Here is a 12,127-nt window from a genome sequence, read left to right as displayed (position 1 = left end):
GGAGGTATGTCCACCTGCCCATTCTCCTGCTCTCTGCAGGAGCTCTGTCCAACCCTTGCCCCTTTGGCACCCCTCCCACTGCCCGGCAAGTCTTTCAAACTGCTGCCTCTGCTTTGGGTGTCAGCAGGACCTGCGGAGCATGCCTGTCCTCCTCAAGTGGCTGGAGTCTCAGCCTCCAAGAGTGTTTCAGTTGTCCCTGGTGTCCAGCCCCACCAGTCACCAGAACCCAATGTAATGTGGACTTGTGCTCCCAGAGCAGATTTCCAGGGCCACATGTGCAGAGTTCCTGGGCACCCATGCTGTCTCCACTCTGCTCCTCTTCCTCCTGCCTGTGAACTGTGGCGGGGAAAGGGCTTGGGTCCTGCTCCATCACAGCTCTGCCACTTTACCCTTTTCTGTGTGGCCTTCTCATCTTCACTAGGTGTAGGTGGTCTGTTCTACAGTCTTCAGGTCATTTCCGGTTTAGTTGTGTTTGGAATAGTTGCTTCCTTGGTTTGAGGAGGTTTCCACCTTTCCTTCCTACTCCGCCATCTTTTTACCCCAAAATATATGCTTCATGTTTAAAAGTTGGTGAATATAGGTATACAGATGATCGAAGTGAAAATTTGGGAGGAAATTCATGTAGTAGTATGGGAATAACTTATTTATGGGGTATTGTATAACTTAAAGAATGAAGTCTACAAGTAGTAACATAGATGGTAAGTTAAAAAAAACAAGTAGTCAAGTGATAATCTATTTTATTAACTCATTTTAAATATTTCAAGCTAGTTAATACTGACATGTGTTTATATAGGCTCAAAAAAATCTAGAGTAATTTATACTGTTAACAATAATTATTTTGGGCAGGGGATATTGGACTATGGATTAAAAGAGATTCTTCCATATGGTTTTGTAATGTTTGAATTGTTGATAATTTTTTGATCAGAAGACAACAAAAAGAGGAATGATAGATTTTAACTGATAGAATGAATTTTATAAATAATATAGAGATAATTTGAATATTTTTTAGAGTCTACAGATTAATATTTGACAATTCTATTCATTTTCCTTGCTTGCCTTTTTCCAAGTCATGGCAGCTGAGCATTGCCTCAATTCTTCCATTAAGAACTGTTGCTATCAAAACCAGAGATATCTAGGCAGCTTCCAGAAAGAAAAGATCCATTTATTTACAAAGATCACTTTAAAGAAAATAAAGTCAGATTGAAATTGTAGTTTCTGACAGTAACACTTTATACAAAGTTTTAAGGAAGAAAAATTTGAACTAAGAATTTAGAGTCCAATTGCCATTTAAAACATAGTATGACAAAAAGATTCTCAGATACACAGGCTTTAGATGGTTTACTAATAAATAGGGACCTGTTTTGAAAACATTCTTGGGAGTTGCTACCCAATTAAGAAGAGAAAAAACGTCCTGGAAGAGATGATCAAATAATTTTGTAAAGTTTGCAGATTTATAAATATCAAAGACCAAAAAGATTTATTTATAGCTGAAAACTAGAATTCTAGTCATGTAGCTAGTATCAACAATAAGAGCATGTTAAGCAGCTTTGACAAAAATACAACATTGTTGAATAGATGTAAAAATTTTTTTCATGATTTCATAATTTTTACATGATATAGTAAGGAAATAACTAAAGCAAAAAGTATTTTTGATTTAGTATATTAACATTACATTACAAAGTTTTAAAGATACAATCTTTTAAAAAGTATAAGGAAAACTTTTAATTTTGCCATTAAATGAGTGACAAGTACCATATCATTTACTACTTTAATTATATATGAAAAAGAATGATTTGTCAATGAAAATTTTTAAATGACATGATTTGCTTGGGGCTAAATATATTAAAATTGAGGTTAAATTTTTTTCTAGCATTTTGTTATGAAGTGTATTTAACAATAAAGCGAAGTTGAAATAATTTTATAGTGTGAACACAGTGGAATAACCACCACTAGATTCTGCCATTGATCTTTTATAAAACTTGGTTTATAACCTGTCTATCCATTCATCAATCTGTCTGACTTTTTAAATGCATTTCATAGTAAATTACAGACAGTATACTTCTCCTTAAATACTTCAGCATGTATGTTATTATATAATTAGTATACATTAGTATATATTAGAGTTGTTTGTTTCTAGGGATGTCTATAGGGTTTTTTATGTCAAAATTACTTAAAATGCAATGCACAAATCTTATGTGTGTTTTTACTGAGTTTTGACAAATGCCTCAAGTAACCCCAGCCCCTATCAAGAAGTTGGTCCTCTTTATTACTGAGTTTTTCATTGTGGGGTTTAACAGTTTATTCTCGTATTGATAAATATCTAGGCTGTTGCCACTTTGGGGCTATTCTGAATAAAGCTACTATGAATATTCTAGTACAAGACTTTTTGTGAGCATGCTTTCCTTTCTGGCAAACATAACTAGGGGTGAAACTGCTGAATCATAAAGTAGTTGTTAGTTTTATAAGAAACTGCCAGACCTTCTTCTAAGTTGTTTTAACCATTTTATATTCCCACTGACGATGTATGGGAGTTCTGGTTGCTTCATGACTTTGCCAACATTTGGTGGTGTCAGTCTTTCAAATTCTAGCCATTCTAATGGGTGTTTGCAAATCCATTTGATTTGCATTTCCCTGATGTTAATTATGTTGGGTACTTTCTCACAGGCCTTTTGACCTTTCTTGTATCTTCTTTTGGGGAGGCATCTGTTCAGATCTTTTGCCCATTTTCTTCCATTACGTTGTTTAGATTTTGTTATGTTACTTGCCTTTTTATTACAGAGTTGAAAGAGTTCTTTCATATATTCTGGATACCAGTCCTTTGTCAGATACATGTTTTACAAACATTGTTTCAAAATAGAGAAAAACTTCTTTCAGAGCCTGAAAGCCATGAACAGAATTACTGTCATTTTTATGCTCTTCATTATTATATTTCAGCGTCATTGTTTCTAATGTTTTCTGTCTGTCACTCTAAGTTAATAATATATGCCTCAGAATAAAAACCGTTTCCAACTATGTAATTGCCAAAGCTACCCCAGATGCTGGCGGCATGCACCCAAGTGACCAAATCCATGATGAGTGTGGTTCTGTTACAGCCACTCCCGCTGCACATGCACTCTCAGTTTGTACTGTGAGGTCTTCTAAATGTGCTTTAGAGAGAGAGAAACATGATTTAAGTGATTACTGTTGTAATTTTAAAAAATGATGACAGCTTTCTGAAGCCGCTTTTGGGCAGCAATGGCCTAGCAGGTGAAGGGAAGTTTCGCTCATATGTTTAGGGAGAATTGTTCTAGTCCCAACTCACATTCTAATGAGCGTACTTATACATCACTTTCCTTGATGTAAAACTAGAAAATTAATACCTGCCTTAATAGATTCACTTATTTTCAAGTGGTAAAATGCAAAAATGTGCAAAAGAAGTTTTAAAATCACAGAAATGTGAAGAGCCTGGCTACTAAAAGATAGCTTTGGAAAGATATTGAGCATAGAAGTTATTATATTTTCCTTCCTTCTTTTGTGAAATATTTGACTACAACACTGTTTTTAGTAAAGAAAAAAAGATACAGAAGTATGTTGATGTTTTATAGGAATATGATTTTTCATTGAGAACTATTATAGTAACAAAAAGAAGATTGAATCCTTTTGAGGAGGAAAACAAAGTCGACAAAGAGAAGATGGAGCTGATAAATGATGGATCAACATTAAGTACTCTTTGAGCACCTATTGAGTAGAAAGTTTGGTATATAGTGTGTTTTAAGGAAGATAGATTAAAGTGGTAACTCTGACCATAAGGAGCTTGCTTTCTAAAATAATGTTAAGTTAAACACATGAGAAAAAGCAAAAAGACATGAGAAAAAGCAAAAAGTGATGCTTTTCAAACACTAAGCAATTTTTAGAGTCAATAGTAATATATATAAGATAGGAAAGAGAAAATATTTTAAGGTGTTTTACTTTTTACCCATTACTTTATTTAGACTTACAAATTAAAACAACAAATGGAAGACGAAGAAACTGGAAGGTATTCATAGTACTTGAAATGTAGTCCTATAATATTGTTTACCAGAAATATTTTCAGAATGTAGTGATGAATAGGATTATGCTTATTTTTTGCCCTTTTTTATTACATAGTAACAAACTGTTAGATGTATTGATACTAGCCTAGTTTTATCTTCTTTTATATAAAATATTAAAAGCAATTCACTATTTTTTTTGAAAAAGTAACTCATCTAAGTAATTTCTAAACTTTCTTTAAAAATTCACTATAAATTACCTATTTAATCCATTTTAATAGGTTTATAAAAACTCTACTTACGTCCAGTGGTTATGTCTCCATAAGATAATTAGGTGATGACATGTCAAGTTGGAAGGTTAACTTACAACATTGACTTTGAGGAAGGTTGTCATTGTAGGAATTCTGTTTTGTTTATTGCAGTGTTTTGAAGCCTTTCTGATGAAAAGATTTTTCAAGCTTTACTTCCTGTAGTTTATATTATAAACAATAAATTTTTTCATTTTCTAAATTATAATTTTATTATAAAGTGGACTAAATTCTATCTTCCTCACCCTTGAGGAAGATTCTGATATGAGTCTCAAGGGGCATCTTTCTACCTCTGTTCTGTTGATGTTGAGGTGAGATTTAAAAATCATGGTGCTAACATTTACTGATGTGGAAAAAAATCTGAGAAGTCTTACTTAGACTTAATAGCAAAAATGTTGGACTCTTAATGCTTTGCTAAAATCGACTTCTTTATACAATATTGGAAAATTGATGTTTTGATGCATTAATAATTCAGGAGATTCTTTTCTGAGCTGTTTGGTGCCTGGATGTATTTCAAGATGAGTTTTTAGAAATTTGCTTGTGTTAGATAAGCCATGTTACATTTTCTGATGTTGTAGTATGAAAAACTGTTTAAAATTTAAGTCATTGCTTGATTCCTAAAGTTGATGCTTTACTGTCCAGAGGTTTATAGTTTCACCTCCAAACTTTAGTTTTGATAACCTAGCTTTGCCTTGCTTCCTCCTTTCCCGACCTTAAGCTGATTGTCTTTCCATTTGTCTTGGGTTTTTCTGTTTCTATAGCATGTTGGGAAGTCTGGCATCAATAATTCCTGAGAGAAAGAATGCTCATCATAGCATTCGCCAGAGTCTGGATTCACATGATAACGTGGAAGTTGAAGCCGCTGTTTTTGCTGCTGCGAACTTCTCTGCACAGTCAAAGTAAGCACAGGCCTTTTAATAACTTCGCTTCCAAAGAGGAGGTTTTGAAAGGATAACATCAGTATATATGAACACGAAGGATACAGAAAAAATGTAAATGGCAAGGTATATTTTCTAAGAGGATTATATTGTGTTGGGGAAACAAAACTTAAATATATAAAACAGAAAAGTTAAATACAAAATTGGCATTAACTGTAAATCACATAAGAGTTTTCAGAAGGATAGGATCATCATAGATTAGAATAGTTGAGGAAGGCTTCCTTAGAGAGCAGAAACTTTGTTCACTGAACAGCTGTCCCCAAGCATGTACAGCCCTACTTCTAGATGCTGCTCTCTTATTGCCTTTTAAAGTTTAACTTTTTGGCATTAGAGCTATGCACGGTTTGACAAAGATAGTAACTTCAGTTTAAACCAATTTTAACCTATTTAAAATGTCATATCTGACAGTATTAATAGAACAGTATTGGGGTTTTTTTTGATAAAATGTTGACCATGGTTTTATTACTGTGTTTGAACTTGATCAGTTACCTTCTGTAAATAATGTATTATCCCTTTTACTGGCTGATATGAAAAATAGCATTGTTTTCCAGAGGGCATTTTGATAATAATGTATTTTGCCTTAAATATGTATGTCCCTTTGACCTAGAAAATCCATTTCTAAAAACTTATCCTAAGTTCTTAGGATATCCTAAGAATCAGTAGACTGTACTAATACTTATTTGTGAGGATGCTAGTGTTATAATTGTAGTGTTAGAATAATAAAAAGAAACTGTCAACCTAATTCTAAGCAATGTGCTTAAATGTGATCACACAATGAAATACTGTATCACCTATTAACAAATATATCTTAGGAATATACTTGAAAACTGGTTACATAATGGCTTATATGATATTACAGGTTTGTTAAAAAACCCAAGTATTTGTATTTATGAAATAGAAAAAAGACTAGAAGGATATATATCAAAATAATGTCTCTGCATGGTAAGATGGTATCTTATTTTTATTTTCCTTTTTATAAATTTTTGTATATATTTCTAGGAACAAGCTTTGGTTTTATAATCAGGTGGATAATAACTTTTTTTGATAAAAAATAATATTTCCATTAAGAACTCTGGCTAACTTTGGCTAAGATTTGAAATAGTTAATGACCAATTATCTCTCTTCATATTTTGATGATATGTATTTTCATCTCTGAAGCTGCTCTTACCAGATCTTCAGAATTCCAAGATTCCTCATTGGAAAAGGAGAGTAGAAAATAAAAAGCGTACAATTTTTAATTTATTGCTCAAAAACAGTAACTGAGGAAGAAAATGTTTGCGCTTTTGAAATTGGCATTTTTTTCTTATTGAGAGTCATTGGTATTGAGAGAACTTTTTAAAAATAAGTCTAATTGAGTAGTAGTTATACCTAGTGAGTTATCTGATCAACTGTCAAGGTGTCGGTACTCTATGACTTGTCAGATTAAACATGTACTTCCAATAGTTTCTAAAATTATTCTCTAAATTTAATTTGTAGATTTAGATGATGAATTTGTAATTTACTGGTTATGAGAATCATTTTTGGTTCAGGTTTTCTTTTGGGTTATTATCACAAGCTAATTTTAATAGTAGTGGAATTTCTGTGTGCCTAGGAAAAGATGGAGTAGCATAGAAACAACATGATTCTTCATTTATAGAATTAATAACTAATAAACATTTAGATTAATAGTTGATGTAGAAGCAGTTTTTAGCATAGCAAGCAAGCTTCAATGAGATATACTTGTAATTTGTAATATTTAAAAATAGTATGAGAGGAAAGCCTGAATGGCCCACCTAAATGTGTCACAGAGTGTGAAATTAATGAAATGTATCTTTTGAGATTAGCATTTACTTCTTGCCCCCAAAATGTTGACTTGGCGTAAGGCAGATATCAATACTGATTAATTTTCATCTTAGTATCTCTATTCATCAATTTTGGATCTTAAACAAGTTAGAGTAACTGGCCAGATAAGACGTTGAGAATTTATTTTTCCCCTGTTTACTACCACATCTAACTTGTTCTAAAAAGGGTTAAGATTTTATATTTTTCAAGAGCTAGTCTCTGGGTCACAAAGCAGGAGTTGCTGACCCAAATGCCATCAGAGACCAGGCATTGTCAGTGGGTGGGGTGCCCCCTAGTGGTGATTGTGGTGAACTGAGGGTGCATTCAAAGGGGTAGGTGCCCCGCGGCGCAAGTGGATTGATTGTGACAGTGCAGGAATGTGTACGCCCAGTGTTTTCAGAAGTGTTTTGTTTGTTTGTTTGTTTCGGTGGAGGGAACTGGAAGATCAGACTATTTTGTTTAGTCTCACCATTTGAGACTATATATTCTTACATATATTCTTAATGTTGACATTAAGAATTTTAAAAAACGTTATTAAACAAAAGAGAAGGAAACTGCAGGCTTCTATTCAGGGCCAATAAACTGCAATTTATTGGCCCCAAAAGCCTGAAACAGATTTTTAAATTTTGAGTCTTTATTTAAGTTATTATATAGTTAATGAAGAAATACTTAACTGGATCCAGAGATTATTCTAAGCATGAGGAGTACAAGGATGGAGACGATAAGGCCTTGTTATGTAGACACAAAATTGTTTCAGATGCTCATTAATATGAAAAAATAAAAACAATTTTGTGATTAAAAAATAAAAACAGTTATGTCATTGTGATAATGAACTGGGTGAGCTGCTTCAGGTAGAGTGATTGGGAAGGCCTCTCTGAAAAGGTGACATCTGAGCTGGAACTGAGTGAGGAAAAAAAGGCAGCAATCTGGAGAAAGAATATTTCAAGCAGAAGGGATGGCAAGTATAAGAGTGCTCTGAAATGTGAGCAGGTGATCTGTATGTGTCCAATACACCTCCTGCTTCATACCTGAAAGATATTTATAATGTACTTTTTCTTATCATACATGAGGCTGGCATCTTAAAGCACTAATTCTCAGGCGATTCGGTATCAGAATCCCTTCACACTCTTCAAGCGTTATTGAAGTCCTCAAAAAGCTTTTTTGATTTATGCGGATTCTATCTATTCATACTTACTATATTAGAAATTGAAATGGCCAAATCTAAAAAGTAGTTATTCATTAAAAAAATAACAAATCCCTAAAATGTTAACATAAACATATCTTTATGAAAATCATTATTTTCCTAAACAAACAATTTTGTGAAAGAGGTGTCATTGTTTTACATTTTTGCAAATCTCTGTAATAATGTTTGGCTGGATTTGCACATATGTTTCTGTAGTCAGCATTTCTATTGCAATGTGTTATTTTGGTAGAAGTATATGAAGAAAATCCAGCTTCACATAGATATATAGTTAAAAAGAGAGGAGTATTTTTAAAGGTTTTATAGATAATTATGGATTCAGAATATTCAAAATATATTTTACTGTTTGTATAGTCAGCTTGTGGTGTTAAAAGCTTTTCATAATTAAAGGTATATCTTAAAACATCACAGACTGATACAGTGACCTTGAATTTTTCAGACAATGTCACTCAGTGATGCAAATTGCAACAGTACTTAGCAATCAGAGCATCTTTCCTTGAATACTGTGAGAACAGTGTTGGCATAAGCCCATTTGCTGGTTGGAATTTTGGTTTCAGTTGCATTTCTTACCCTGCTCCCGGTACCTGACCTTTGGAATATTAGTTATGATTTGGACTATTGTGTTTGTCCTGTGCTGATTGTGTTCTGTTTAAGTCCTTAGAAACTTTAGCAAATTAAATTTTTTGGCTTTAAAGATTTTGTTGTTTCTTTTTCCAAAGGGATTTTGCTGTAGGAATCTGTAACAAAATCAGTGAAATGATTCAAGGTATGTATGCTTCATTTAGTATTATGAAGTGGCTTAATGGGATTTATATTAGTAATAGGTGCTAACATTTATTAAGTACTTGTTATATGCTAATCACCATGCATTCATTTATTCATTCAAATATTTATTAAAGCATCTTCTAAATGCCAGAATTATTCTAGGTGCTTAGGATACTATAGTGAACAAAACAGAATCCTTGTCCTCATGTAACCTACGTTCTAGTGGTTTGGAAAAGGAGGGTGACAGTAGACAAATAAAAATATGACATAGCAGGTGCTATGGAGTAAAAGCAAGGTAGGAGGGATAAAAGTCCCCAGAGTAGATGGCAGGGTGGAAGGGGGAGCTTTCCTATTTTATATATGTTAGTTAGGACAGCCTCTAAAGAATCGATATTTAAGTGAGAAATGCAAATACTTGGGGGAAGCCCGTTGTGATGGTGGGGAGAGCAGTGCTTTTAGGAGCTTTGGTGTTCTCTCTTCACTTTGCTAATGTCCCTCCAGGGCCCTACTGAAATCAGATTAAATTCCTGACTGTATCCTACAAAGCCCTAGTTTTCTGAACCTTCCATACTATGCTTTACATGTAATAATAACTCCATTAACCCTCGTAATACTCATAAAAGGGAGGTCTGGGGCAACAATATTGCACAACTTCAGGGAGGTGGTTATATTCATATGTATAAATTCAGTAATATACACACTTAAGATTCTTTGTTTTAAAATTATTTTTCTTTAAGTTTTATCTATAAAAAAACACAAAACAGGAATTTGGAGATTGGAAGAGAAAGGGGAAGAAAAGCACAGGGGTGGGGTGGTGGCAAAGTGTAGGAAGATTATAGCCCAGGATATTGAACTGGTGGGGATGATTTAGGAGTAAAGTGTCCTTACATTTAATTTTAAGGTATTTGTGTTTCTTCAAAGTGAAATCTCTGAGTCTGCCTACATCTTCAGTAAAGGTGTCTGTAAACACAGACAAAGAATACCTCTGACTACTGGGTTGAGAATAGACTTGCAGAGAAGATGGAGGTATGAGACAGGAGTCTGCCCTGGGGCAAGGCTGACGTAGCGAGAATAGTGAGAGGAGTTTTGCCATAATCCAGTTGAGAGAAAGTGAAAATGGACCAGTGTGATAGCAATAGATATGGAAAAAACTTAGTTAGATTTGGGTTATGTTTTGTAGATAGAACCAACAAGATTTGCTAATAAAGTTGGGTGTGGGGTATGAGAGAAATATAAGAGAATCAAGAAAGACTCCAACGTCTAAGGAGTTATAATGATGGACTTGTCATATAACAAAATAGGAAACATTTTGAAGGGGCAATTTCATGATGAAGATCAGAAGCTCTCTTTGGGTCCTTTTAAGTGCAAAATGCTTCTGAGACATCTCAGTGGAAACGAGGAGGTAATGGATATAGTATCTGGAGTTGAGGGGGCAGGCAGGAGGGCTTTAGCAAATAGCTGGTAATGGAAGCCATGGGATTACATCAGTCCACTTAGGAAAAGTACAAAGAGTGAGAAGATAATTTATTACCAACCCCAAGGAATACCAGAAATTGAAGTGTGACTAAGGGTAGAATACAGAGATTGAGAAAGTACAGCCAGAGACAGGACAAAACCCAGGAAGTGTGAAAAAGCAGAAGCCACTGGAGAGAGAATTTCAAAGACAGAATGGTCAGCAGTGTCAAGTGCATTCAGTATATTAAGAATCAAAATAATAACATAAACATGATAGGACTCCCCCAGAGAGAAAACCAGGGAGTGAATACTTGACCTCATTCCTCTCCCTGCCCTCTCCTGGTCCTCTCTGCTTTGGCCAAACCCAAATACAAGCCACATAGCAAGAGTGTTTGTGTGTGTAAGCCACTGTTGGATGTTAAATGCTATCGTGTATTCACCCCAAGAGTTAATTCACAATGGGAAAACTGTGATCTGCAGAGTACTAATTGGCTTTTGGCATATATGCAATACATTTGGTTGACAATTTTTTGTTCTCTGCAAAGCCATGCTGTAGAAGGAAAGATTTTTTTGCTTGTTTAGCTCCAATGTTGACAGGAAAAGATGCACTGGAGTCACTCCTCACAGAGTTCCAGCTGTGTACGCAGTTAAAAAAGGTATTGCTACACAATGTCTAGAGAACTTCAGAACCACTCCACACATAGTCTGTTCACATCCTGAACTTAGTGTTAGAGGAAATAGTTAAAATTGTAAATATAATCCAGTTGTAGCCATGAGCATGTGTGTATGTGTATGTATATCTTTTTAGTATGCTGTGAGAAGTAGGCAGCATATGTGACTGCTTTCTGTGCCTGCTGTCAGCATGTAGCTGTTTAATCCTGAAACAGTAATGTTAAGATAAATATACTTCAAGAAAAAACTTTTGAACTTACTCATTAGCGCTAGTATAATTATCTTCAGTGTCACTGACATAATGTTAGATACAATTTGCTTTTAAACGGTCATTGTGATAGTTGAATCAAACCTTTTAAATGTAAAATAGTATCAAGGACGATGATCAGAAATCTCTTAAGAATTCCTTCTGTGTCTAGGCTTAGCCACACCGGTAGACCTGAAGCTGAAGTTGATCCCCATCCTACAGCACATGCACCACGATGCAATCCTGGCCTCCAGTGCTCGGCAGCTTTTACAACAGCTCGTCACGTCCTACCCTTCCACCAAAATGGTGATCGTGTCTTTGCACACGTTTACTCTGCTCGCAGCTTCATCCTTGGTTGATACACCAAAGCAGGTAATTTCAGTTTTCTTTAAACTGCCTTTTCTTCTATAAACTTAGATATTAAGTATAAGCTAAAAAATAAGTAAGAAACCAAAAGTTTTGATAATACTCAGCTCCCTTTCTGTAAAGATCAAGTTTAAGTTTCTTTCTCTTGCTTTTCCCTTCCCTCTATTCATAGTACTGATTCTTGGGAGCCCTTGTGAAAGTGAGCTGGGGGTGGAGGTATATGGCAGAGGCATGAGTTAGCGGTGAAGAAGAGAAAGAATTGAGTGTCAGAGGCCAGGTCCTGTGCTAGAGCAGTGCAACATAAATGATAGTGCGTTTTTATACATGAGGAGAAGAGGCCCACATGT

At 34.6% G+C, this 12,127-nt stretch overlaps 1 protein-coding gene across 2 annotated transcripts in view; it reads left to right on the top strand.

The window, feature by feature from the left end:
• The window catches only part of INTS7 (integrator complex subunit 7), an 84,957-nt gene that overhangs the window by 14,842 nt on the left and 57,988 nt on the right, over nt 1-12,127 (top strand). For both annotated transcript variants that reach the window (XR_012122863.1, XM_037015274.2), the window contains exons 4-6: nt 5,077-5,214; nt 8,995-9,041; nt 11,587-11,786. Coding sequence is in view for 1 of the 2 variants with exons in the window: in XM_037015274.2 (XP_036871169.1) it covers nt 5,077-5,214; nt 8,995-9,041; nt 11,587-11,786 (385 nt within the window). In the remaining variant the exon portion in view is untranslated. The remainder of the gene's footprint in view (nt 1-5,076; nt 5,215-8,994; nt 9,042-11,586; nt 11,787-12,127) is intronic.

Source organism: Manis javanica, chromosome 11, assembly GCF_040802235.1.
Source record: "Manis javanica isolate MJ-LG chromosome 11, MJ_LKY, whole genome shotgun sequence".
Taxonomy (NCBI): Eukaryota; Metazoa; Chordata; class Mammalia; order Pholidota; family Manidae; genus Manis; species Manis javanica.
The sequence above is the reverse complement of the archived record's forward strand: the minus strand, read 5'-3'. Positions and strand labels throughout refer to the sequence as shown.